Source organism: Sander vitreus, chromosome 20 (assembly GCF_031162955.1).
Source record: "Sander vitreus isolate 19-12246 chromosome 20, sanVit1, whole genome shotgun sequence".
NCBI classification, from domain to species: Eukaryota; Metazoa; Chordata; class Actinopteri; order Perciformes; family Percidae; genus Sander; species Sander vitreus.
In genome coordinates this window covers 9,903,815-9,929,716 of record NC_135874.1, presented here as the reverse complement: position 1 = coordinate 9,929,716, position 25,902 = coordinate 9,903,815, and the positions used below count along the sequence as shown (strand labels likewise).

At 40.6% G+C, this 25,902-nt stretch overlaps 2 protein-coding genes across 4 annotated transcripts; one reads left to right on the top strand and one right to left on the bottom strand.

Moving 5' to 3' along the window:
* Positions 1-373: 373 nt before the first annotated feature.
* LOC144535237 (programmed cell death protein 10) lies at positions 374-10,300 on the bottom strand. The gene is made up of 8 exons (XM_078277574.1): positions 10,190-10,300; positions 7,515-7,729; positions 6,253-6,306; positions 4,742-4,859; positions 4,428-4,554; positions 3,666-3,744; positions 3,480-3,562; positions 374-1,224 (listed from the first exon to the last, which is right to left on the bottom strand). Exons 2-8 carry the CDS (start codon positions 7,602-7,604, stop codon positions 1,143-1,145), a joined length of 633 nt encoding a protein of 210 aa, XP_078133700.1. The 5' UTR covers positions 7,605-7,729; positions 10,190-10,300; the 3' UTR covers positions 374-1,142.
* Positions 10,301-16,867: 6,567 nt separating this feature from the next.
* On the top strand, positions 16,868-25,325 carry LOC144535253 (inositol-3-phosphate synthase 1-A-like). Of its 3 annotated transcripts, none has more exons than XM_078277604.1 (12): positions 16,868-17,132; positions 17,326-17,394; positions 17,859-17,983; positions 18,080-18,241; positions 18,988-19,117; positions 20,221-20,414; positions 20,542-20,691; positions 21,939-22,154; positions 22,907-23,071; positions 23,169-23,282; positions 24,142-24,359; positions 24,498-25,325. In XM_078277604.1, exons 2-12 carry the CDS (start codon positions 17,358-17,360, stop codon positions 24,622-24,624), a joined length of 1,638 nt encoding a protein of 545 aa, XP_078133730.1. In that variant the 5' UTR covers positions 16,868-17,132; positions 17,326-17,357; the 3' UTR covers positions 24,625-25,325. The 3 variants fall into 3 exon arrangements, with proteins under 3 accessions (XP_078133730.1, XP_078133728.1, XP_078133731.1); XM_078277602.1 differs by having other exon boundaries at positions 17,323-17,394; XM_078277605.1 differs by lacking the exon at positions 17,326-17,394 and having other exon boundaries at positions 16,870-17,132.
* The last annotated feature ends 577 nt before the right edge of the window (positions 25,326-25,902 follow it).

Here is a 25,902-nt window from a genome sequence, read left to right as displayed (position 1 = left end):
TGTGCATGTCCCATAAAGCAAAAAAAGAAGCAGAGAAGTCTTCCAGGTAGAGCAAACGTTCTCCTTTGCTTTCTTGCTCATGTAATATATACCAGTCTCAGTAAAACTGTGCACATAAAGTAATCAGTTTGGGTCTCTCTAGTGTTTCCATTACATCTAGCCACAGAGCTCAGCATGGGATTTTCTGAAAAATACCCGGCAACCTTTGAAAATCCCAGGTTATTTAACAACATTTAACACTGTTCTGAAGATCTTTCCAAAATCCTCAGACTCCTCCAACCATTTGGATAAAAGACCCCCCCCGCCCCGCCGTCATGTGTCACATTTTTAACCCATTTCTCAAGTCACCCCACACATATTGGACTCGGACACATTTAAAAAAGCATCATCATTTGGAAACTATTTATTGAACATTTGCAACCAGATATCAGTTAAATACAGAACTTTCATTTCTCTCTCTACATCCCCCAACAGCAGGGACTGGCTCCACTTCATTACACTGAGAGGAGGGAATGTTACAGGACTTGGTAAGCACACACGGTGCTGGAAGTCATTTGGCTTTCTGTCTTCTGATAATAAAAGAGAAACTAATTCTGAGTCTGCCTCTTAAATGTCCAAAACTGCTTCCTCTCCTCTCTCCGCAGCTAGATCCTGCGCGTACAGACCATGGCAAAATGACACAAATAGGAGCCGAGAAGAATAAACCAGTATAGACGACGGAGACACACCTCTACTGTATGTGGGCTGAGATGTGTAGCCATGATTTGAAAAGCTAAACGTAAAATGATCAACATGAATATATTAGAAAAATGGCAATTAGTCTTTAATAAACACCTCGCCTCACCTACTCCCAACAAGACCAGGGTTATAAATTAAAACTGTCCAAATAAAATCAATCAACCAAGACTTTGGGCCCATTCAGTTCCATTTCAAGACTGGAAAATCCTCATTGAAAAAAAAAAAAAAATGGCACTTTTCAGTCTTTTGAACTGGAATCTCGAATATCGACTCCAATGGAATCGACCCCCAACCCTAAAATCAACTCTTTCTAATTTACATATATGGGTCACGCGCTCTTCAAGCCTCCACCATCCTAGCAGTTGCTCCCCACAGGACAGGGGGACCTCTGTGGTCTCTGAGGGCTAGGCCACGGTTTTAAAGGTCTGCAGTATGAGGTTGGTTTGGTGGATGAGCCGGTTTGCACTGATGAAGACATTTATCGCCCTGGGAACACAGAAAGTTACAACTTGAGAAACACGTAGACTCTGTTAAAACAAATAGTGAGGAAACAGGGGGGAGCTGGTTCTGGGAGGACATTCAAAGTTACACAGTCGGTTTAGTTAACAAATGACCAACTGAGTAAACGCAAACATTCCTGCGCCAGGGTCTTTTTTTTCTCCTTAAACTTTTATGGTTCTTGATACAATGGGGGTAGTCTCGCACTGCCAGACCTTCCTCCACAGCGCTGCGGAGGAGGGTCTGGCTAGTCCACACGGCATTCCGGGATGGGAGAAAAACGTGCTCTGGTTTATTGGCATTTCTTTAAACCAATCACAATCGTCTTGGGCGGCGCTAAGCGCTGTACGGAGCCACGGTGCCTCTGCAAAATAGCCTCGGGAAGGAACTTGTTTTGGTGAAACGTGTACGTTCAAAGGTTGCTTCAGTCATGCAACAGAAACTTCAGATTGGACAGATAGTCTAGCTAGCTGACTGAATTTACCCTGCAGAGATCTGAGGAGCAGTTAACCATAGTCTAAATCCACCGGAGTTTAAAATGCCAACGCAAAGAAAGTGGAAGGTGATGGACATCTGGCCGAAATGAGGGACATCAGGCGGCACCTGAACAATCCCGGAAATGAAACCATATAGACTACAATGGGGAAGGTTACAATGTAGATAATCACGAGGGGTTAAATGATTTGAAAACAAACAATGTCCAGATGACCTTTATACTGTACACTAACAACAGTTGTCAGTTTGTTGGCTACTTAGCAACAACTATATATATATAGGGGTGGTACGGTTCATGAAAAACATCCAAACCACTCGGTTCGCTTGTCTCGGTTCGGAGCGTGTGTGCGTCGCACGGTTCGTCAGTACGCTGTTAATGTGCACTAACCACTTACTGCCGTAGTGCCCACTTTCGACACCTATGTTAAAACACTTACTGGAAAGCGACGAGGGGATGAGCGTGACGAACGCAACACATGGCAGCTGACTGGACGAACGCGTCACGTGGTTCTTGCTGCTCCCGAATTCACCGAAATCCAAACAGACTCTAATGGCGTCTCGTTCTGAATACGATCTCGTATTTTATGAAAATAGTTCACCGAAAAGCGTTTCTGAAAACATTTTAAGCGAGAAATAGGCCATACAGTTGCTGAATCTGTCTGCTTTTTTGATCGACAAAAAGGTCAGTTTAAAAAGATTTGTGTGGAGTGCTGCAGGTCACGTCACATGAAGAAATGTCAAGTGGGAGAGATGAGGAAGGCTGCCCGGAGTTGGAGGATGCGCCAGCGTCGTATATAGTCTGGTGTGTGGGAACATTTTGGATTTCATGTTACCTGTGATGACGGCGGAAATAAAACAATAGATAGAACTGCCACTGTGTGCATGTATTGTGCAACATGCATTCAATATGCTAATTGTAGCTACATATCATATGCTGACGTATATGATATATATATATATATATATATATATATATATATAGTTTCTGGAGTGTTAAAGATTAAAAGAAAAAATAAGAACCGCATAGAACTGAAAACCGTGACCCTAAAACCGTGATACGAACCGAACCGTGGATTTTGTGAACCGTACCACCCCTAACATGAAGAGCATAATCCTCAAATGTTTGGGAATAGTTCGACTTTTTGGGAAATTGGCACATTTGCTTTGCTAGGGATTGATACCACTCTCATAATGTTTGTTTACTAAATATGAAGCTACCACCCCTAGCAGGTTAGCTTAGCTCAGCACAAAGACTGGAAACAGGGGAAACTAGCTAGCTTGTCTGTGTCGAGAGGTAACAAAATCCGCCTACCAGCCCCTCTATTATTGCTTATTATGCATTCTATCACATTTGTTTAATACATGGAACAACAACAAAAAAATGTTTGTGAAAAAAGCAAAGAAAAAAGTGACTTCCTGAGTCTTTTTGGCTCGATGGTGTTTTAAGCCGCCAACGTCTCCTTCCAGGCAGCGCTGCGACCGTTGACTTCAAGGCACCTAACCCTAACCATAACTATTGCCTAATCCTAGTGCCTTGGGGGCTTAAAACACCGATACACGTGTTGTTGTCACTGTGACATTGCCAGGCAACCAGCTGAGATGACCAGACTCCCAAAATGTCAAACTGTTCCTTTAAAAATAACTTAAGGGTTTTTAATAAGAATAGTCATCACATTCAAGTAACTGATCCAAAAGCAACATAAACATACTCCTTCAAATAAATGTTAGGGTGTTATGGTTACACTTACTTTCCGTCTTTGAAGTATGTTTTGAGGGTGTCGCTGAAACTTTTGGAGTATTTCACAAACTCTTTTTTCTGGTGCTCCAGAGCCTTAACAGACAGGAAAATAATACACAGAGACATCATATGTCATTTCTCACGTGGAAAAAGTGAGAAACGTGCACAGGTCTGCGTTTGTGTCTGCGTTACTCACTCTGCGATTCTGGTACTGATATTTCTTAATGACATTGTTGACTGTGTCCAGGAGCTCTTTTATGGCGCTGGCTATGTCTCTGTAGAGAAACCAACAGCAACACAAGTGAGTGATTTCACAACACAAATTCAACCGAGAGGTGTAATACTCTGAAATAAGGACATTGCGGTTATTTGTATAACTATACTCTGCGTTACCGGTGTTACTTGGTGTTCAGGCATACACCGATTACATTACTTGCCCACACCCCACTATCTTTATGCTTTAAAAAAAAAAAAAAAAAAAAAAAGACAAGAAAAAGAGAAAAAAAAATCCATTTCGTTCATCAGCGCCCAAGTTCATCAAATAAAAAAACTAATTTGTAAAATACTAAGCCTGTCAAACAGCCTGTGGGGGGGTGGGCTTGTTTAACTATATTCGTGGGGTCCAAAAACCGGTATATTTGTGGGGTCCCGACAGCTTTGTGGGGCCAAAATGCTGGACCCCACAAGTTTAAAGGGTTGTTTGAGGGTTAAGACTTGGTTTTAGGATTAGGGTTAGAATTAGGTTATGGTTAGGGTGAGGGTAAGGGTTAAGGTTAGGCATTTAGTTGTGATGGTTAAGGTAAGGGGCTAGGGAATGCATTATGTAAATGACCGGTCCCCACAAAGATAGTGCCACAAACCTGTGTGTGTGTGTGTGTGTGTGTGTGTGTGTGTGTGTGTGTGTGTGTGTGTGTGTGTGTGCGTGCGTGCGTGCGTGCGTGCGTGCGTGCTCTCTCACTTGATCGTCTGTAGGAAGCGTACTCTGTCATTGATCTCATCAGGGATTTTGCTGAGGATGTGTTTCAGAGCTCTGGCCTTCTCATTTAGGTCCTGGAACTCCTGCTCAGGCCGGTCAATCATGAACTCTGCAGGAAAAAGGGGTGTTCAGCACATTCCCAGAGACTCAATTTATATGAACGGGCAGATACACAAAGCCAACAAGCTGCTGAAGTCAGAATAGAACAGAACGACTGGAGAGGGGAGGGGCATAGAGCTGCATCATCTACAAACCTGGATTTGCACCACAATGCCTTTTTTTCCTCATATGCTCACCTTCCACATCATCCGCTGCCATGCGCAGTAGGGATTCGGTGAAGTTGATTTGGACGTTCTTCTTCTCCAGGATCTTCATTATGATGTCCTGAGTCAGGCCAGGGTTCTCCCTCTCCGCCTGACAAAAGACAATTAGGCAAGCAGGGTGAGTAAGTGAAGCAAGCAATTCATACATGAGAGGAAAATAAGGTATAGCAAAGTTTGTGTTCTCCAACCAAAGCAAGAAGAGGCTTGGAGCTGCGGAGAACAAAGCTAGAACTTTATTGAATGGCCGATGTCAGCTGTGAGCAGTTCAGGCGAAAGCACAAAGGCTCTCCTCCTGAATAATTCAACCTCGAGTTACACCAGCCAGGAAGCAGCGGAGAGACCAATCAGTGAGACAAGTGAACAAAAGACCCACAAATGTCATAGTAAAACAGCCGTAAGGCGATCACGTCTCCCTTTGGTTTGGATAACGACTAAGCTGCTTCTGCTTCATCAATATTTCATCTGTGCTCGCGGTGGACACTGCTGCTCAGCAGCAGGAGCACAGAGGTAGCCTATGGCCACTGGGCTTCCATTATTCCAGTGCAATCACAGCAGTGTATGAATAAAAAAAGAAAGAGGATCAAGATATTAAGAAAGTCTCATCTGATGACTATGATCGGCTATCACAACACCTGTGTGAATATCAGCACCTTTGATGTCATATTGATGAGATGCATCATCAACATAACTCATGTGAATATCCATGTAAATGGAGGTGCTTGATCATAACGAACACCACATAAACTGAACCTAATATCCACTTCATTACCAACAACAAAAGGTAAGGTTAAGGTAACATTTTAAAGTGCTTCATTATTCATTTAAAATGCCATTGAATGCTTGAGTTGCAGTGAAATGTACATACGCCCCATTTAACTCTTCAAGAGAAAGGACAATGTCCACACTTGTTGGGTCCATACATGCCCTCTCTGTAATTACTACTTCATCACTGTATTCAAGTGGCATAGACAAACAAGGAAGTGATGTGATGGCAACAGAATTTCTCACTAGAGGTTGATTAAAGGTTGCAAAAGAACAAACTGCAGTTTTCTTTTACTGTAGCAGCACAACTAAACTGCAAACACTGATTACTTCAACATTACACAGGAAGAATGCAGCTATTGTTTGCTGGGGTCGTTTTACTTCATGTGTCGCAGTACTATGTGAGAATGTTTTGATTCATTTCCATGAACTGAAATTGGCATTGGGCAACATCTGGAGTGGCCTTGTTGTTAGGTCATTCTGAAAATGGGATGTTGCAGTTTGGAACACAATGTTCTTGTCAGTGTCCTCGAAGAAGGAACTAAATCTTTGGCAGAATATTGGGAAGAGCATGAGATACAATGTAGACTGTGTTTTTTGAAGGAACACAAAAGGGGAACTGGGACGCAGCCTAGATTTAACTAAAGGTAGTATTACAGTTTTGAAGAGTAATGGAACTGTGCTTTTATGTTTCAGGTCATCTGATCCATGCATAGTCCTACCTTTATGAAAGCTGCTCTGAGCGTCTGAGCTGCTGAAAGGTTGATCCTCTCCAGCTAATGAAAGAAACAAAAAGAATAAACACATATTATCGCAGCCAACTCTGGATCTAAACAGGCACTTTTTATTTTTTTATTTTGCAGTTCTGCAATCATATCCTTTGAGGAAATAATGTAGAAATACCACTTTACATCATACAGTGTCTGTTTCAGCATTATAGTCTAGTTGTCACACCATTTCATTACTAAGCTCTTCCAGACATAGAAATTAAAAAAGCTACTCTTTTTAATAAAGAGAATACATATAAAGTGGGAATCTCAAAATAAAGGCACATCTTAAAGATGACATATGTATGGATATTTTCATTTGTGTCGATATTGGATCCTTGATGATTGAATCGATACATCGATCCAGATCGATGTATCGTTACACCCCTAATACCAATTTTTAAGATAATATAATAAGCTCTACTAAAGACAGTATACGTGCAGTTTAGTGTCCCAAATTCTCCTTAATTAATTATGAACCTGCTAAACCACCTGTGCTACCCTAACCTGTCTCAAATAAGACCCTCATCATTTGGGACACTCAGTTTTTGGAAAATAATTTGGGGCACTAAACTGCACGTATACCAGAGAAGACTTGTTTAAACATAGAGGAGGGGAGTGGCACAGTTATGGTTACCTGGCCGGTGACAGCAAGGCCAATGTGACCAAACAGCAACTTAAAATGTGTAGTAATGTAAATATTAAACAAGGAGCAGTCATTAAAAGCAAGACGTCTTTCTATTTAACTGTTTTAATATATTTATAAGATTCTAGTTTAAAGACTGAGTCTGAGCTGCTGCTAGGTTGATCCTCTCCAGCTAATGAAAGAAACAAAAAGAGAAAACACACATTATCGCAGCCAACTCTGGCTATGTTGGGGATGTTACTGTGTCACCTAGCAACTAACTAGAACTCGCAGGGGTTTCAAACGCAGCTGTGTGTGCCATGTTGAACCTAACTGCTCTGTCTAAACAGGCACTAGTGTTTCTTGTTTTATTTTGCAGTTCTGCAATCGTATCCCTATCCTTTGAGGAAATAATGTAGCAAATACCACTTTACATCATACAGTGTGTGTTTCAGCATTATAGTCTAGTTGTCACAAAAATATATATTTTTAGCAATCTACTCAACTATAATAATAACTCTGTATATTTGTACATCATTTTTTAAATAGTATAATTTAAAAAGATGGCTGCTGTCAGCATTAGATGTTTTACCTCGTTGAAAACTGGGTACATTACGGCGTACAGCGTCATGGATACCATGGAGTTTGTCTCCGCTTCATTCTTCATCTCCTCCATTGTCATCCTCCAGGGAGGAGCAGCTCTTGGTGAAAAGGTGAAGAGGAAACTGCAGCTCACACACACTCACACATACACTCACCCACTCACACACACTCTGAAAACTGCACAAGCTCCAGGGTGACAAGAGCCTGGAGAAAAGAAATTGAAAGATACAGCAGGGTGCTGATTAAGTTTGGTTTGACCATGTCCTTAATAGATTTTTAATCTATATGTCAAGACTCCACGTTTTTAAGTAGGAGAGTATATTTTAATAAGGTTCCTTCTTATTTGGTTGTTAGTGTGAGTGTATTGATCTGATCCACTTGATCAGTAGGGGGGGGAATCGATACAGCATAGCATCGCGATTATTTTCCGGGGCAATACTGTATCGATACACAGACGCTAAGTATCAATCTTTTACTATATATGTGTTGGACAATTTGTCTGCTTGACAATCCCATTTTGCAGCAATACAATTGAAGTGAGATAAACAAACAGATAAATTCATCTTTTTAGATAAAACAGAAGTTGACAAAGTTTCCTTTTGGGGACATCATTTGAAATTGGGACAAATTTGAAGTTGGTAAGGTAATAAATTGCAATTGCAATAATATTTAAAATCGCAATAATATTGTATGGTGACATAAGTATTGTGATGATATCGTATTATAATTCCCACAGTGTTCCCTCTGTGTTGATTTGGAAATGGCGGCCCGCCACGCCAAAATTCCTGCCGCCACGGTATCAGAAATAGGGCAGACGCACAATGTACTGTAGGTTGCCTTTTAAATGATCCTGCCTGTTGGAAAGCCTGTTTGGACAGACCTGCCCCCATTGCTTAAAAAAAAAAAAATACTAAAAGAAACACTGTCCCACCTGTATTGATCAGGCACTGATCCTAACTTGATGAAGTGGATCGGGTACTGGCTATGATATGACCGATCCACATCAAATACAGTTTATTCTGCAGTCAGTGTCATTATACAATTCAGTGCTTCAGCTATTCATTCAGTCACATCCTCATGTTGCCTTACTAAACAATGATTCCAATGAGTTCCACGCAGTGAGGTATACAGATTACAGATTATATTTGGGAAAGCACCACTTTTAGATGAGTTTAGGCATCAGAACTGGTTTTGTACTGAGCAGGACATGTTACAGTTCAAATGTAAACTTGCCAAAACTCAACTCATTAGGGGTGTAAATGAATCACGCATTTTATCACGATATTATATTGATTCTTTTGACAACATTACAATATTTACTGATATCACAAAGTCTGCCACGATACGATTTCAATTTAGTTAAATTAAGGGGCCTGCGACTGATGGGAGACATAAGCTTACACAATCAGTTACATAAATAGATATTTACAAGAAGCAACTAAAATGATTTGACAATTTCATTACTAAGCTCTTCCAGACATATACATTAAAAAGCTACTCTTTTTAATAAAGAGAATACAAACTCAAAATAAAGGAGCATCTTAAAGATGATGTATCGATATTGGATTCTTGATGATTGAATCGATATATCGATCCAGATCGATGCATCGTTACACCCCTAATACCAATATTTATACCAATCAATACTGTATTTTTAAAATAATATAATAAGCTCTACTAGCTAGCTACTCCAGTAGCTTACCCACGAGCAGAAAGAGAAGACGGTATACGTGCAGTTTAGTGTCCCAAATTCCCCATACAATGTATTTAATTAATTATGAACCTGCTACCCTAACCTGTCTCAAATAAGACCCTCATCATTTGGGACACTCAGTTTTTGGAAAATAATTTGGGGCACTAAACTGCACGTATACCAGAGAAGACTTGTTTAAACATAGAGGAGGGGAGTGGCACAGTTATGGTTACCTGGCCGGTGACAGCAAGGCCAATGTGACCAAACAGTAACTTAAAATGTGTAGTAATGTAAATATTAAACAAGGAGCAGTCATTAAAAGCAAGACGTCTTTCTATTTAATTGTTTTAATATATTTATAAGAGTCTAGTTTAAAGAACAAGAAAACATTACTGACAAAGGCATGGCAATACAGCTCAGTTTTTAGTTCTTAGCTAACGTTAACTAGTTAAATGGTAAGCATCTGGGTATTCGGCTGGCTTTCTGGACTACTAGCTACTACTGTCATTTATGACCAGTCCAATAACATATACAGTAATAATACTGTTTATGAGCCACAGTGTCTGACGCGATGGCTGGCTACCTGGCAGGCTAAACTGACTAGCAAACAGTCAGCCCCAGGTTAACAGCTAGTCGGCTAACTAGACATAGCTAGCTAACAAAGTTGCTGATGTGCCGTGAACTGAGGTTTGGTGTTTTATTTAAGGCAACAGATCACTTGTCAAAACGATAACTAACCTGGTATAGTGACCAATTGATCGCGATCTAGCCGTAAAGACTCCCAATTGAGGCCTATGGCCGACCAAATCGATGGTAGCGAACTGCTAGCAGTTAACAGCGTAGCTTAGCTACGTATAAGCTACAGTAAATTAGAGATTTGTATTTGCTGATGAGCTAAAACGCGTCAACAAACTGCTTAACGACATATTTGTAAGTCGGTATTTGCGTGTCAAATGTGTTATTGTATCTACCTTTGGTCTGACTTCTTAAATGGGTTGGTTACGCCGTCGATTGCCTTTTAGCTGCTATGTTTTCTTTACAAGTTAAGGCGGAAGTTTTTTAGGACTGGGCTGAGCGACATCTTCCGGACCGTTCTACGTAAACACACGTCCTCCAATCAGAGGGCGAATGCCGACTCTGACGTCAAATAAAATATTTCTAGTCTCACAACGGAGAAATTTGCAGTGTTACAGCAGCTTATGAGAAACGATAGGCATCATGCAACAATGTAAGATATAATAATACATATGTAAACAGTAAAAAGTTATTTAAAAAAAACTAGAAATATAGAATAATATATGTAATAATGTGAATACTGTGTATTCAAGCTTTCAGTCTTTTAAGTAACTGAAAAAGCAATTTTGTTGAGCAATGTTTTATATAGCAGTATATAACCGTCTCCCCTCGTTGATCTTGTTATTCTTATTTCACCATGAGTTGCAATAAGGGGAGCTATCATCATCATCATCATCATCATCCATAACATCTCATAAAATTAACAAACATTGATCATACAAAAATATCGATAATATTGCAATAGTGGCAGGAGTTAAATCAATTTAACTTTTAAATGCTGCATACTACTGACGAACGCAGTACTTCGTTAGTCAGTAGTAGGCTATACAATATGCATCTGGCGGTTTTGAATACGTGTCTTCCTGTTTGCATTTGTGTTAACATCAGTGATAAGTGTTTCCCATAGACTGTATATAAGAATGAACCAACGGATCCCGTTGCTCTGGACGGAGACCAGTGAAGGCCTTTAGAAGCACTTTCCGGTGAGCGCTGAGCGTTACTGCGCAGCCTCCAACTGAGAGAAACGACGTAAATGTGACGTGAGCAACGTGTCTGAAAGTTGTAAGTCTTCTGGTAGCTGTGCCAAGAGAAATCTCAATCATTCCGAATCTTGCAGAGACGGAGAGCGTAGGTATATGTAAGGAGATAACATGGACACAGGCTAATTATTGCTAACTAAAATGCTAGTTAACATTGGTAATTAAACTTAAACAGCTAATGTAAGTCCAAACTGCCTGCGAGCTTCTCCTGTACTATATGGTAATTCCTCTACTATACGACAGTAAGTTGCGTGGTTATGACACAATCGTTAGCCTATTTTTACAAAAATGTATACTACGGAGCCATAATGTGAGGTACAAGGTAATGGAGCCTTTTATACATTGTCGTGTTTCTTTAGAAATAAACAATGGACAAATACAGTCTTTAAACGCTTCAGCTGTAAAGTTATTCGCTGTCAAAGTGGCGCCAAAATGAATGGCAGTCAATGGAATGCTAACGTCGGGTGATCGCTTTGTAGCATCAAAATAGGAGATTTGAGCTCTGAAGCAAAGCTTACCCCCTTGGTGTTTCCCCTTTCTTTTCTCTTCTCTCTGTGATTAGTTTCTGGAGAAAATGGGCCCGCAGGACAAACTGACTCCCTCTGACTACAATTCATAAATTGTAATACATACAAAGTATGTACATGGGATTTTAAATTTGTTTTATTCATGCAAATGTTAAAGACTTTTGCTGAAATTTGTTATGTTGTTGTTGTTGTTGTTGTTGTTGTTAACTACCATTGTCAGTTCTAGGGTCAGGAGACACCGACTGCTGCAACTTGGCTGTGGTTTCTCCTCATGATGAGGATGAAGTGTTGGGACGGTGGCATTCCACCAGACCCCCTGTCCTTATTGCCTTTATCCCTGAGGACACACCATCAGGGCCAAGTACAGCAGAGGGTGAGAAGGAGGAGGAAGAGGAGGAAAGCCGGCCAGGGCCACATAAGAAAGAGAGAGAGAGAGGCCAATCTTAAAAGGAATGAAGACATGAGGTTGCAGGGGAAGGCAGAGGAGAGGATGGACAGGCTCCTCTCTCTATTGGATAAACAAATTATATTTAAAATGAATGTTTATATTAAGAATATTTATTTTTCAAAAATGTATATTTAAAAATATTAAATTGGGCGCCTGGGTAGCTCACCTGGTAGAGCAAGTGCCCATGAGGTTTACTCTTCGACGCAGTGGCCACCGCCCTGCGGCCCTTTGCTGCATGTCATTCCCCCTCTCTCTCCCCTTTTATGTCTTCAGCTGTCCTATATAAATAAAGGCCTAAAATGCCCACAAAATTATCTTACAAAAAAGATTAAATTGAGTGAATGAAGTTGAAATAATGAATACATCTAAGTAACGTAATTGCTAAATACATTGTTTATATTATTTACACTGTGAATGAAATGACTTGTTTAACTTAGCAACAGATTGAATGATTAACTGACAACATATTATTTATAAACTTTCAAAATTCATAAAATTAACTATTAAGGAATGAATGAAAAGAAATTATTGAACTTAAAAACTGATTATTTCCGCTGAGCTGGAGTCCTGGTGGTGCTGCTTGACGTGCTGGCTTGATCTCACCCATGGATGTCCGAGTCTGAGAAAGTACCCTGATACTTATAAACAGAAAGCCTGCGTTACAAACGTGGAGCTGGAGTTTGAAATACATGGGCAAGAGGTCAGGTTACGTCATGAGTTACCATGATTACAAGTTGTCTGACAATATCCAACTGATCCACTCAGTATCTTATCGCAGAGGAATGTAGAGGTCTTCTTCTACGCTGACAGTTCAGTTCTCTGTTTAGTGTCACTTTGATAGATAAAAAACCTGCAGGCAAAATCTAAAAGCATAGTGGAGATAAAATGTTCCCTGTTTAGTAAAAGTCAGGGAACCTATGGTCTCATCCTAGAAAAGCACTGTCAAAGAGTAGAAACATAACTAACTAACTAACTTAATGCATAAACCAGTATATGGTATCAACATGGGTGTCCAAGATTATTTCCCTGCTCCAACTAAACTGTGATAAACTGGCACTAAAAAGCAAAATACTGTTGTAAAACAAATTATATTGTTTATAAAGAGGAGTAGATAATCTGTGTCCTTCAAAGATAATATGACAATTTAATTGTTTGTTCCCAACACACTTTTCTCCCTTTCTTCCTCTTATTAGAGCAAAACAAATAGCTAATAGCTATAATTTGATTCAATTGTAGTAATAAAAAAAAAAAAGCCAACAAATAGTGCAGGAATTCTAAGTTCTTTGTATTGTGGGTCTGGAAAAAATCTTCTGATGACAGAAAACGACGATTTTTGCGTCATCGGAAGATTTTTTTGCCCAGAGGCAATGGACTACAGCCAGTAGTAGGAGCTACTTCCACATGTTTTCAACCCGCCCATAGGGGGTTGGACTGTTGTCTTTACCCGAAGCTTGCCGAAGCAAAACGAGTGTCAGCCATCTTGAAGCTTCGCTAAACAGGCTAGTCTTTTCAGCAGCAAACTTTTACAACAATTATGTGCATTCAAACTACCGCACATGTGTACCACCGGGATACATTGGTACAGATCGGAGAATATGCAGGAAACTTTATTACAGACGGAATACTCTACACACTACGCGAGCTTAGCCTGCTACGGAGACCAGCACCTCAGCCAACGGTGTTGGTCGATGCCGCTAGCTGGCATCGACCAACGCTGGCTAGCTAGGTGGAAAGCTAACGCTAGCCGGCCACCTGTTCCATCAATCCTGCTTGCAAGTGTCCGCTCATTAGACAACAAACTGGACTACATCCAACTTCAACGAAACTCCCAACACCGAGTTCAGAGACTGCTGTGTTTTTGTTGTTGTGGAAACATGGCTGAACAACAGTGTACCGGACTATCCAGCTACCAGGCCTGCTGCTCTGTTGCCGGGTAAGACTAGTGGAGGTGAGCTGTGTTAACACGGACTGGTGCAGAAATGGGGTGCTTGTATCCAACTAACTGCTAACCGCTGGTGGAGTTTGTGACTGTTAAATGCCGACTTTACGGAGATAATAATATGTGTGCACTAAATGTAGCCTGTTGTTTTTATATAATGTCGTTTTTATATATTTTAAATGTGTAACACCACTTGAGCCACGGTGAAACGATGTTTCGTGTATATGGTTGAAATGACAATAAAACACACTTGAGTTGAGTTGACTGTCTCACTGTCTGTCTGTCTGTAAACGGTAGGCGTGACTTGGGAGTGGACTCTAAAGCAATGAAGCAAGTGCATTTTGGGACTTGGTGTCTTTCATCCAAATGAGCCAAAAACACATTTTCTGCCTTTTCTCGGCCTAGAAGCCACCAATTTAAAAGAAAAGTTCACATTTCTACTACATAAGTGACCCAATTTAAAGATATATTCTTCTTTCCAACTGTGAAATATCCCTTTAAGTTATCGTTGCAGAGACCATGTCATACATCACCTGTCCACTAGTCGTCCCCATTGACTTTTCCCTCCTTTCCTATGATCTCACCACTTGCCTGCTTATCAGCTTCCTTCTGTTTATACGGTAGATATTGGTTCTCCAGATTGTTTGCTATTAGAGGTAGAGCATACACTAGTTGTCAGTTACATGTTCAGGTCCCACACATTGCTATCTAAACACTGTGTATACATCACACAAGTCTTCATAAGATAAATAGGAAATGTATAGGCCTGTGTTCAGTTAGGAGTGTACCTACGGTTAATAACCAGGGATTTATGTCCACCTAGGGCTGGGTATCATTCAAAAATCTTCGATACCGATACCAATACCGTGACTTTCATACCAGTTCCTAAACAATACTTTCTTCGATACCAATTTTATAAAAAAAAAAAAAAAATGAATTACAACATTACGGCACAAATCTTTTGATTCATTTTTTAGCTCCTACTACGTGAGCCTCGTCTCTGTGCGTAACGTAGAGTTTTTCCTGCCTGCCTCCATAACGTGTAACGTTAGTCAGCTAATCAAAAGCATTATTAGATCTTGGTAGAAGCATGCTGAGTGCTTATTGGCTCACTGACGCTGATGGTTTACTCCTTAGGTATTGAAATTGGGTATTGAATGGCGAAGCATTTTTCGATACTCGATACTTTAGAGGCAATTCGGTCGGTGCCTAAAAAGTATTGAATTCGGTACCCAGCTCTATGTCCACCAGATTGTAGCCACCTGAAACCAACTTTATGAATATTTTAGTATTAACAAAGATTCCACCTATAATGTGCACTAGGCTACTGTAACCACTAATAGCATTGTCAAAGTAATAGAAAGTAAAAAAAAATGTAGGTCATATAAGTGAACAAACAACAGTATAGGCATACTGTATATTGCACATAGAAAACAATATCGAAAATCAGTTACCAGTGACCAACAACAATCCAGCTACACACCAACCTTACCATGTTATATTTACATAATGTCAATACAAACAGGTTATGTTTGTTATCTTCCTTATTTGTGGCTGCAGTGCAGGCCTGGCTATTGGGTGGGGCAACAAGCTACTAATCAATGACAGCAAGACTAAAGAGATGATAGTGGAATTTGGAAGGAAGCAGAGAAGGAACTACGCCCTCCTTAATATTAACGGGTCCTCAGTGGAGAGGCTGGACAGCTTCAAGTACCTTGGTGTTCACATCAGTGAGGGTCTGACCTGGATGCTGCATTCTGACCCTACTGAGTGGTGAGAAAGGCAAGCCAGAGACTGTTTCACCTCAGACGCCTGAGGAAATTCCGGGGATCCCCTTAAATACCGAGGAATATCTACTCCTGCATAATTGAGAGCGTCCTGACGGGTAACTGGTACGGAAATGGCACTGAACAGGACTACAAGGCCCTGCAGAAAGTGGTTTGATCATCTGAACCCTACCCTGCCTAAATGATATTTACACCAGATGTTGCAATCAAAAATGCTAGGAGAATCATGAAAGATCCAAACCGCCTGGGTAACAGCCTTTTGTCCCTGTTGAGGTCCGGTAGAAGGTACCGGATACACCAGGCCAGCACTGAGAGGCTCTGGAGGAGCTTCTACCCTCAGGCCACTAGGATCTTAAATGAGGACACTGTTTAAGAATTAAATCTGTCAGTTTGTGGTTGTTTTTGTGGTTGTTTATGAACATCATTTTATCCATCCACAATGATACAATGTGTTAATTAGTGAGTTTTAGAGTTTAAGATTGAGCCAGACTAGTTGTTTCTCTCCCAGTATTTATTCTAAAATAAGCTAAGCCTCCTTTCTCCAGCTCCATACTGAATGGACAGACATGACAGTTGTGGAATGAGGACACTGCCTCGCCTGACTGCACACACACACACACACACACACACACACACACACACACACACACACACACACACCCCCTCCACCCTACATTTTATAATGAATCATGCACAAGTTGAAGGAGCTGTTGGAATTACATTTCACTGTAATTGTATCAAATGTAAATACCTTGTGACAAATACAATTGACTGATTGATTAGCTAAGTGATTGATTGATTGATTGATTGATTGGTTGATTGATTGTATAAAGGGGTTTCGTTCAGCACTTAAAGCACCAACTGTAACTTTTTGACATTTGCAATAGGGCAAATATTTTAGCCACACTTCTCCAATTTGTTGTTCGTCCTTCTCTATTGAATTTTGTGATTTCGACCATGAGTAATGATATATTTATGCAGGAATGCTGCCCCTCCCAGAGGGAACCTGACTGGGCACACACCCAGCCCTTTTTCTGCGAATTATTGGTTTGTTTGCAAACGGTTCTCAAGCCTCTCCATCCTCGCGTGTTATGTAAGAGGAGGGACTGAGCAGTCTGATTGGCACTTGCACTGAATACGTCGACCGTACGTAAATGATTATACTCATCATTTGAGAGCACTGCGCACTCGTACAAGCACTACAGGCATCTTCCGAAGGAAGGGACTGGAACTTTCCAGTTTAACAGGCGAAGAATTATCAGCGAGACACCCCGGGACCGGCTTCATTTAAGCGAAGTTACTTATCAGCGAGACACCCCGGGACCGGCTTCATTTAAGCGAAGTTACTGACATACATTTTTACTTGAAGTGGAAGAAGGTAAGCATGCTTTAGCATTAATGAAAGCAGTAAAATCATGCAACTGTGGGGGTCGCTAATGCATTGCCAACAACCATTGTTCTAATCAGCTCATGCATTTTATATATTACATAGTTATGCATATGCAATTAGTAGGCTATTTACGAGGTAAGTGGTAAATGGTAATGGCTAAAAGAAACGTGTTTTCCAGAAGAACTACGCAGTACGCAGCATATTCTCTCGTGAATGACAGTATGGCTGCACTTCACCACCAAGCCACCAGGTAGGCCTACGCACTAGAATATTGCACCAACTATACCTGTTGATGAGAGTGCGTACTTCGGCCTTATTTTTTTTTATTTTTATTTCATCTCCGACCCGAACGTTGTAAATTTATACCCCTACAAAACTCAAGATTAAAACTCAAACCTTGAAGGTAAGGGGGTTTTCCGGGTTTAGTTTAGGTTCATATAAACGATTCATTTGTTAACTTATCTGTTTCTCCGTTTTTATTTGACAGAAGTAGCCCAATATGGTTTGGCAGGAATTGCTAAGAAAATACAGTTCTGTCAGTTAAGTTAGGCATGACCACACCTGACCATGACAAGGCAAGACCAGGGACAATGTAGCTCTTCCTTTTTCAAAAGACAATGTGGTAACATGTTGTGACCTGTTGAGGAAATGCATTACCCATAGTGCCATTTCCACCTACAGAGGAAGGACAAATTCAGTTTTCTCTCTTCCCAGTCTCTGCAGCCATGTCTGTCAACGTTCATATCAACAGCCCAAATGTGAGGTACACAGATACACACATTGTGTCTCAGTATCCCTACCAGACCACATCAGTTCACAGAGAGGGAAACGCGGTCACAGTAAGTGGACCTTTCTGACATACAGCTCTTTTTACATATGCGTCTGTGTGTGTCATCTGTACAGTCTCCCTCTAATTTTTGCTCCATAAACAACAGGTGACCCCCCGCACTACCGAGTTGACATTTCGTACAGAGAGACGTGTGCCCCGGCTGGGTGTGATGCTGGTTGGCTGGGGAGGCAACAACGGGACCACAGTCACAGCAGCTGTACTGGCCAATAAGCTCGGTCTCACCTGGAGAACCAAGACTGGAGAGAAGGTGGGTGGAGTGACACAAACACGTCTGTACACTCATACAAATAGTGAATAAGAGTGAACAAATAGTGAATATAGGACCCCCTTGAAAATGAGATGCTACATCTCAGGGGGCAATCCTTTCAATAAATTCAAAATGTTATCAGCTGCCGGTTTACATTAATTTCAGTATAGTGTGAAATATCAAATCACTTTCCCTTTGACAGTAACGTATCTAACTTTGAATATGTAAACCTCTCAAGCAACCTTCTGCAAGTTGATTTTCCATATTGCACTGAAATGACTGCATACCACTGAAACTGCTTGGAATGACCATCCTTGTATAAAGCATGCAGCTAAAACATGCAAACACCACAACGATTCCTCTTTAAAAAAATACAAACTATACTTTGATGTGAAAACCTTAGCCTACCACTAGGGAGCTAATAGAGAACCTTCTTTGTCATATTTTATAAATATAGCCCACTGTCCTTAAATACAGTGGTAGAAACTCATTATAAGATGGTTATGCTGACATGTTCATTAGAGTGTTAAGGGCTTAACTGACTCTGGTCTTGAGGATTTCCCCTTATATGGGCATACATTGTTACTTTTATGAGCTGGTTCCTGTGATTTCCATTTCAGCCATTTTTCTCAGATTTAAAGGATTTAATATACTTGTAATAAACCTTAAACCCACCAAAGATTATACATGACTTACAGGGAATGAAATCACAGTGTTTTTTCTTCTTTTTCTCCCAAATTCTTCAGAAAGCAAACTACTTCGGCTCCCTCTTGCAGGCGTCTACTATTTGTCTGGGATCAGACCTTGAGGGCGAGGTCAACGTGCCCCTCTGTGACTTCCTACCCATGGTGCACCCTAATGATATAGTCTTTGATGGTATGGGCAGTTGCAGATGATCAAGGTCTAACCTCTGGTGCAGAAACTGAGAAGTGTGTGTGTAATATAAAGCATTGTTTTGACACTAGTTCTGTGTTCAGGCAAATTCTTCCGCTGACGTATAAGCAACATGACAGGATGAGGGCTGCTGGTGGTCGCAGTGGTAAACGCACTTTGCAGCCTGCAGTCCAGTATGCCTGACCGTTTCATCTAAAAGACACTTTAAAGGAGAAATCTGGCGCAAAATGAACCTTGGGGTTAATAACACATTTATACCGAGTCGACCGTTCTCTGGGATATGTTTTCATGCTAATCGAATGTGACCAGTTTTAGCGCAAACCGCTAATTAGCATATAACGCTAGTCGTCAGGGCACTGGTAAAGTAAAAAGAAATCCCTATTTCTATACCACTAACAAGGCTCAAAATAGTACCACACTTCCACGGTAGCATAATGAGGGTCCCTATATGTAAACCGAAGCATTGACAACTTTTGTAAGTGTACAGACAGTTTATTAAAAACATAGTTTATAAAGACAGTACCGTTCGCGTATACAGGCAGGCGCCATCTTGGGAAAACATTCACGATCAGTCGAACACCATGTAACCAGTAACATAAATCAAGCACGGCGTTCGTCGTTTGACTGTTAGTGGTATAGAAATGGCGATTTCTTTTGACTTTACCAGTGCCCTGACGACTAGCGTTATAAGCTAATTAGCGGTTTGCGCTAAAACTGGTAGAACGCTCAACTCGGTACAAATGTGTTATTAACCCCTAGGTTCATTTTGCGCCAGATTTCTCCTTAAAGAGGGCAAGTGAAGTAAGAGCAGTGTTAACAGCAGGAAAATCTGAGCCCAGGGCAGCTTCATGGGGATTCTCTTCATGAGGTGAAGATGGTTAGAGATGTGCTTCTACAGTATGGTGTCCTCTGATGCAGTCTAGTCTGTTACTTCATAAGGGCAGAGCTTAAACAGGCAAGGTATTTAAAGAGTTGCTTTAGTCTATTATAAGATGTAAGCGATGACTCACCCCTGCACTGTAAGTTCTGGAAAATGAGAGATACAAAAGGAATTCAGCACCTTTTTGTTTTGTTTGTGTTTTTAGGCTGGGATATCTCTTCAATGGATCTTGGCAGCGCGATGGAGAGAGCTCAGGTGTTTGACTGGTCATTACAAGAGCAACTGCAGCCACACATGAGCCGCATGAAACCCAGACCGTCAATCAGTATCCCAGAATTCATTGCTGCGAACCAAGAGAGTCGGGCGGACAACATCCTTACTGGGAGCATGGCGGAGCAGGTAATACTTGTTCTACTGACTAGCAGATTTATGATAACTGGAGTCTCTTCTCCATCTATGTATTTCATTTAAGGTTGTGTTTTATATGTTATTTTTAATCTGATCTAAAGCGTAAATTGTCTTCCAGGTAGAGCAGATCAGAGCTGACATAAGGGACTTCCAGAAGTCGAGTAATGTGGACAAAATCATTGTTCTTTGGACCGCCAACACTGAGCGCTTCTGTGATATCGTACCGGGGGTCCATGACACTGCAGAGAACCTGCTAGCTGCAATCCAGGTGAGAGCAGGAGCCGTGAAGAATTTGGTTCGAAGTGTATCTTTTTAAAGACGCAAAACCTTAAGTTGGTTTCAGTAGACATTATATTAACTTTAATTGTCCTAGAAACCAACCTAAATTGTGATTTTGGTCGATAGTCATGAATTCAACTTTAATTTCTTTCTAATGCTGAGGACCAAACAGTAATCCTCCATCCCATTTAGTGATGAATAAAGCTAAGAGGATGAAAAGATTAGCTCTGCTAGCACTTCACTGTGGATTTGTAAATGAAATGTCATAATGAGTCAGCTAGAAAATTATGATTTGTCCCTCATGGGTGAGTTTATATTTTATCTCCTGTCTTCAGCATGCTTGTACTACTGTCAGCAACAATAATAGTCTATTTCACAGACTTATGATCTTTAGCAAATAGCTCGATTTTAGATAGGCATGAAGTGGGCAATAGGAATGTGCTATAGAGATGATGTGGAGAGAGTATCAGGGTAAATGTGGACCTTGTGAGTCAAGCTGTAATATATTTATACACTCAGTAACGGTCATTATCTCTTTTTGGCTGGACCATAGGATCGTAGGACCAGTCCTACGACCCCAAAACTCTGTCCCTCTGTCTCTCTGTCACTGAGTGAGGATGTTCCAGTCATTGTCGAATGACTATGATGATGTCAGTGTTGGTGTTTCCCCATTGGCCATTGCCTTTTCAAACTTTATTGGACACATTGCGTGTGTGTGTGTGTGTGTGTGTGTGTGTGCCTGCTCCTCTCTGTCGATCTCGCTTCAGACAAATGAATCACAACCTGCAGTGACACTTAGCTATTTCTAAATAAATATACTGGATGGGCAGGTCTTGATTTTTTTCATCATGTAAAAATCGGGGTAATTAAAACTCCAGAAGAACAGCAGGGAGAGGAGCAGAAAATGTAAAAGCATTGGCGAGCATGGGATTCAAATTTGATCATTTATCAGAATCAGATCCATTATATCATATGTAATGTCGTCGATATTGTATATAATAGATTATCAGTGTATTTTCTTGCAAGATTTGCTTGCACGTGAAAAAACTAAACGACGCTCCGAAACGTTTGCTGTAACAGCACAATTGCAGAGATAACAATGTAATATTTAAATTCACATAGACACCACCACTAACTATCCCTATAACAACTTGGCCACAATAAGGCATATTGACCATTCACGCCCCAGCCATATAATAGGTTTTGACCTAGTTATGTTTTTACTACATCCATTAGGCTGGAGCAGCGATTTCTCCCTCCACTCTGTTTGCAGTGGCCAGTATACTGGAGGGTTGTGCCTACATCAACGGCTCCCCGCAGAACACTTTTGTACCAGGCGTCATAGAGCTGGCCGTGCAGAAAGGGGTGTTTATTGGAGGAGATGACTTCAAATCCGGTCAGACCAAGATCAAGTCAGTGCTGGTGGACTTTCTGGTCAGCTCAGGTATCAAGGTAAGAAAAAGAATGCACGGATAGAAGGAAGGGGGGGGATCAATGAAGTAATGATCTGATACTAATAAGACTGAGTCGCTACTAATATGGCTAAGAACACATGGCTTGTGTTTCTAAGAAAGAAACACAAGCTAAGAATACTAAAATAGGGGGGTTGAGAACAATCTTTCCTATTTAAGACCAGAATTAAAGTGTGAATTAGTCCATTAAAATGAGGAACTGATACTGGTCCCATAATTGTATTTTACACTTGAAAGCATCAAATGGGAATATACTATTTAACAACTTAAGTTAGGTCAATCACTTATTTATATAGCCCAAAATCACAAATTTGCCTCAAATGGCTTTACAATCTGTACAGCATACATCACCCTCTATCCTTAGACTGTTGGTTTGTTTAAGGAAAAAGTGAAAGAAGCCTCAGCAACAGCAACAGTGTGAGAAGAAATAAACATTTCTATTCACACATTTATTTGGCACAATCAATCTTATAGTATAATGTAGTGAAATTCCATTTTTTGCGTTTAACCCCACCTAAGATTAGGATGCAGTGTCTTGACATGCGGCCGGGGGAGCCGGGGATCTAACCAAGTCATCAATCTTGTGGTTGAAGGACGACCCGCTCTACCTCTGGGCCACAGCCACCCTACTGTGATTGTCCTACCAGAGAATAAAGATGCCAACTTAAAGCTTACAGTACCATGTATTTTCTGAACAAAGACATTTGAATAAGTTCCTCTTCCCCTTGACAGCCGACCGCCATTGTCAGCTACAATCACCTCGGCAACAATGATGGGAAGAACCTGTCGGCTCCACAGCAGTTCCGCTCCAAAGAGATCTCCAAGAGCAACGTGGTGGATGACATGGTCCAGTCAAACCCCATATTGTACCAGCCTGGAGAAAAACCTGACCACTGTGTAAGTGACTCAAACACAGAAAGTTAATGAGCTCCTTATGGACGTTTGCTGAAAACAACTGGTCAGACTCATTAACTGTCTCTGGGTGTTATTTCAGGTGGTGATTAAGTATGTCCCCTATGTGGGAGACAGCAAGCGTGCCATGGATGAATACACATCTGAAATAATGATGGGAGGGACCAATACCATCGCACTGCACAACACCTGTGAGGTCAGTGATCCGTAGTAGTTCTGTTGCTGTAAAACATGTAACTGAAACAGGAACATCTAGCCTATTAGAACAATTTTCAATGTGAGAGTCCAGACTGCTACTTGCTTGCTAAACTCAACGTTCAAAACCTTTCTCTTTTATCTGACAGTAGTTGTGGAGGAAGTGGCTCGGGAGTGCCAGAGCTTACTGTTAATTGTTCTTAACAAGTCGTGGAGCTAATTTAAAGAGACATCTTCATGTCATTGACACAGTTGTTTCATGTTTCACTCTCCTAGCTGCTTTAGTCCACCATCAGTCCTAACATCTATTCCGGTTATCTGGCTGAAAAACTGATCTACTGCACCAGTTTCTCCCTGGGATTTTCCCATTTTCCTACAAACAACTTAAGCTACCAAAAATAATTTTGAAAGATTCTGCAGTCACACAAAGATGCTTTACATTAGTGGCTGTAAGAAGGAAAAAGCAAACAAATATGTACATTTCAGATGTTCTTTCCTAGCAAATAAATGCTGAATTTACAAAAAACTAAAACACCTAGTAAGTTCACCCTAAGTGGTTGACTCATTGATTCAACAACAGCAACAACACTTGAAACAGTGGGGTGTCATTGGATCTGCATCAGTGTAGTTGGCATTAAAATCCTTAATGTGTAGAATAAAAAAAAAAAAAAAAAAAATTGATTTGGGGACTCCTAGTGGTAATGTTTAGAAAGACACTGCTATAGGGTAAATGCAATTCTTGCATGTGCAAGGGACTACATTATGTTGTATGAGTTCTATCTATTGAGACATGTGTGTTTAGCCACCCCCTTCTCCCTCTATTGCACCATTGTCACCTCATCTTTCTTTCTTTGCAACAGGACTCTCTTCTAGCCAGCCCAATCATCCTGGACCTGGTGATCCTGACAGAGCTTTGTCAGCGTGTGACTGTCCGACCCCAGGGGGAGGAGGACTTCCTGTCTTTCCACAGTGTCTTAGCAGTGCTCTCCTTCCTCTGCAAGGCCCCCCTGGTCCCATCAGGGACACCGGTCATCAACGCCTTTTTCCGCCAGAGGGCCTGCATACTAAATATCATGAGGTTTGAACAAGGCTTTGGTTTCATTACCTAGATTGCATTACCACACATTTTCCCCACGTTTAAGGGTTGCATATAGGTGTAAAAGTCTTGTGTTTTGTTGAAGAAGTTGAGTACAATCTCCCTCCTTGTCTTTTTCAGAGCGTGCCTTGGCCTTCCTCCTCAGAACCACATGCTGCTGGAGCACAAGCTGCAGAGAAACTTCCTGCATCCACATACCTCTGGCATCAATGGCAATGTGGCTGCTTTGGAAACAAAATGGAACTAAAACTTAATACAATCGTACAATACAATTGGCAGTACAATAGACACCATGTATAACAAGAACAAAGGCCCTTATTGATCTATCGTTGCGAAAATAACAACTTTGACAACTTTGCAGAGTAAACTTGACATTAATGTAAGATGCATTTAAAATCCTAGGTATTAATCAAGTCTTGGCCTATTAAACAATGGCGTGGTGCTGCAACATTTACATGTCATACATGCAGTTCTGCTATAGCTACTGAGCAACAACAGAGGCCTAATATGAAGCCCCTAGACTACATTAATCCCCACACAGTGGAACATTGTTCAAAGCAGGCTATTTTGTTCAAATATATATAAAGTAAATGCATCTTTGTTTGTATCAATATAGTCAAGAAGTTATCCAGGTGCAATGCATATGTGGAATACAATTGTACAGTATAGTTCTTAGGCATAGGTCCATATGTTTAACAAGCAAATGTGATACTAATCTTGCAGCTGTGAAAAAACTAACGATGAAGCAATATCTGTTGTTTGATGAATGAGGGTCATCTTTTTAACTTACTGTATTTTGTGTTATTGTCTTATCACTGCTTTACTGTAGCTATCCATACGTTTTTGTTTGAAGATACATTTTTTAAAACATGGATGCAGTTTTGACTATTTTGTCATTGAGTAACATGGGCTATATACAATAAACCTTTACATATTATTTGAACTTAACATATCTGAGGCATTCATTTTTGTGTTGGTCTTTTTCACCTTTCCTCCTATTGAGCCATCTCAAGTTCAAATGTGCTTTATTTCCGTGAATCGATAATAGCTATTATAGTAAAGACAAGCATATGACACTACTATATATAAAAACATGGTAATGAGAAATGACAAATAAAGAGCAGATAGTCAATGATTTAGTTTTGACTAAAATGTGTCTCGAGTATAAAAAAACTGGTGTGCTGGTACTGAATATCTGGTAAATTGTAATTTGTTTACATCTATTCTTTAATCAGATTCTGATTTATTTGAAATGCTACATTTTATTGGTATTGTATTTGGGCACAGTTCTTCTTGTGTTTAGACAAATTTAGGAACGGTAACTTACATATACCTCATCCTCAAAGTAAGATATCGGAAACAAGTTCTGGTTTGGTATGTTTTGTTATTGAATCTCAGGTATTGTATGATGTCAAGCTCTAATGCACACATGGAGCCATTGTTGGTAGTATAAAAGGTAGAGAAGACCTACAAATTATCCAGTCGGCTTAATGTCAAGTGGGACAAGGCTAGATTACCAACAGGA

What these genes read in the sequence shown, in the direction of transcription:
- LOC144535237 (XM_078277574.1), bottom strand. Translation starts at nt 7,604, where the DNA reads ATGACAATGGAGGAGATGAAGAATGAAGCGGAGACAAACTCCATGGTA. An exon ending in TCAGAGCAGCTTTCATAAAG is followed by an intron (nt 4,860 to 6,252) that starts GTAGGACTATGC and finishes GTCTTTTGTCAG; the next exon opens with GCGGAGAGGGAGAACCCTGG. An exon ending in CGCTTCCTACAGACGATCAA is followed by an intron (nt 3,745 to 4,427) that starts GTGAGAGAGCAC and finishes GTTTCTCTACAG; the next exon opens with AGACATAGCCAGCGCCATAA.
- LOC144535253 (XM_078277604.1), top strand. Translation starts at nt 17,358, where the DNA reads ATGACAGTATGGCTGCACTTCACCACCAAGCCACCAG. An exon ending in CTGGGAGCATGGCGGAGCAG is followed by an intron (nt 20,415 to 20,541) that starts GTAATACTTGTT and finishes ATTGTCTTCCAG; the next exon opens with GTAGAGCAGATCAGAGCTGA. An exon ending in TGCATACTAAATATCATGAG is followed by an intron (nt 24,360 to 24,497) that starts GTTTGAACAAGG and finishes TGTCTTTTTCAG; the next exon opens with AGCGTGCCTTGGCCTTCCTC.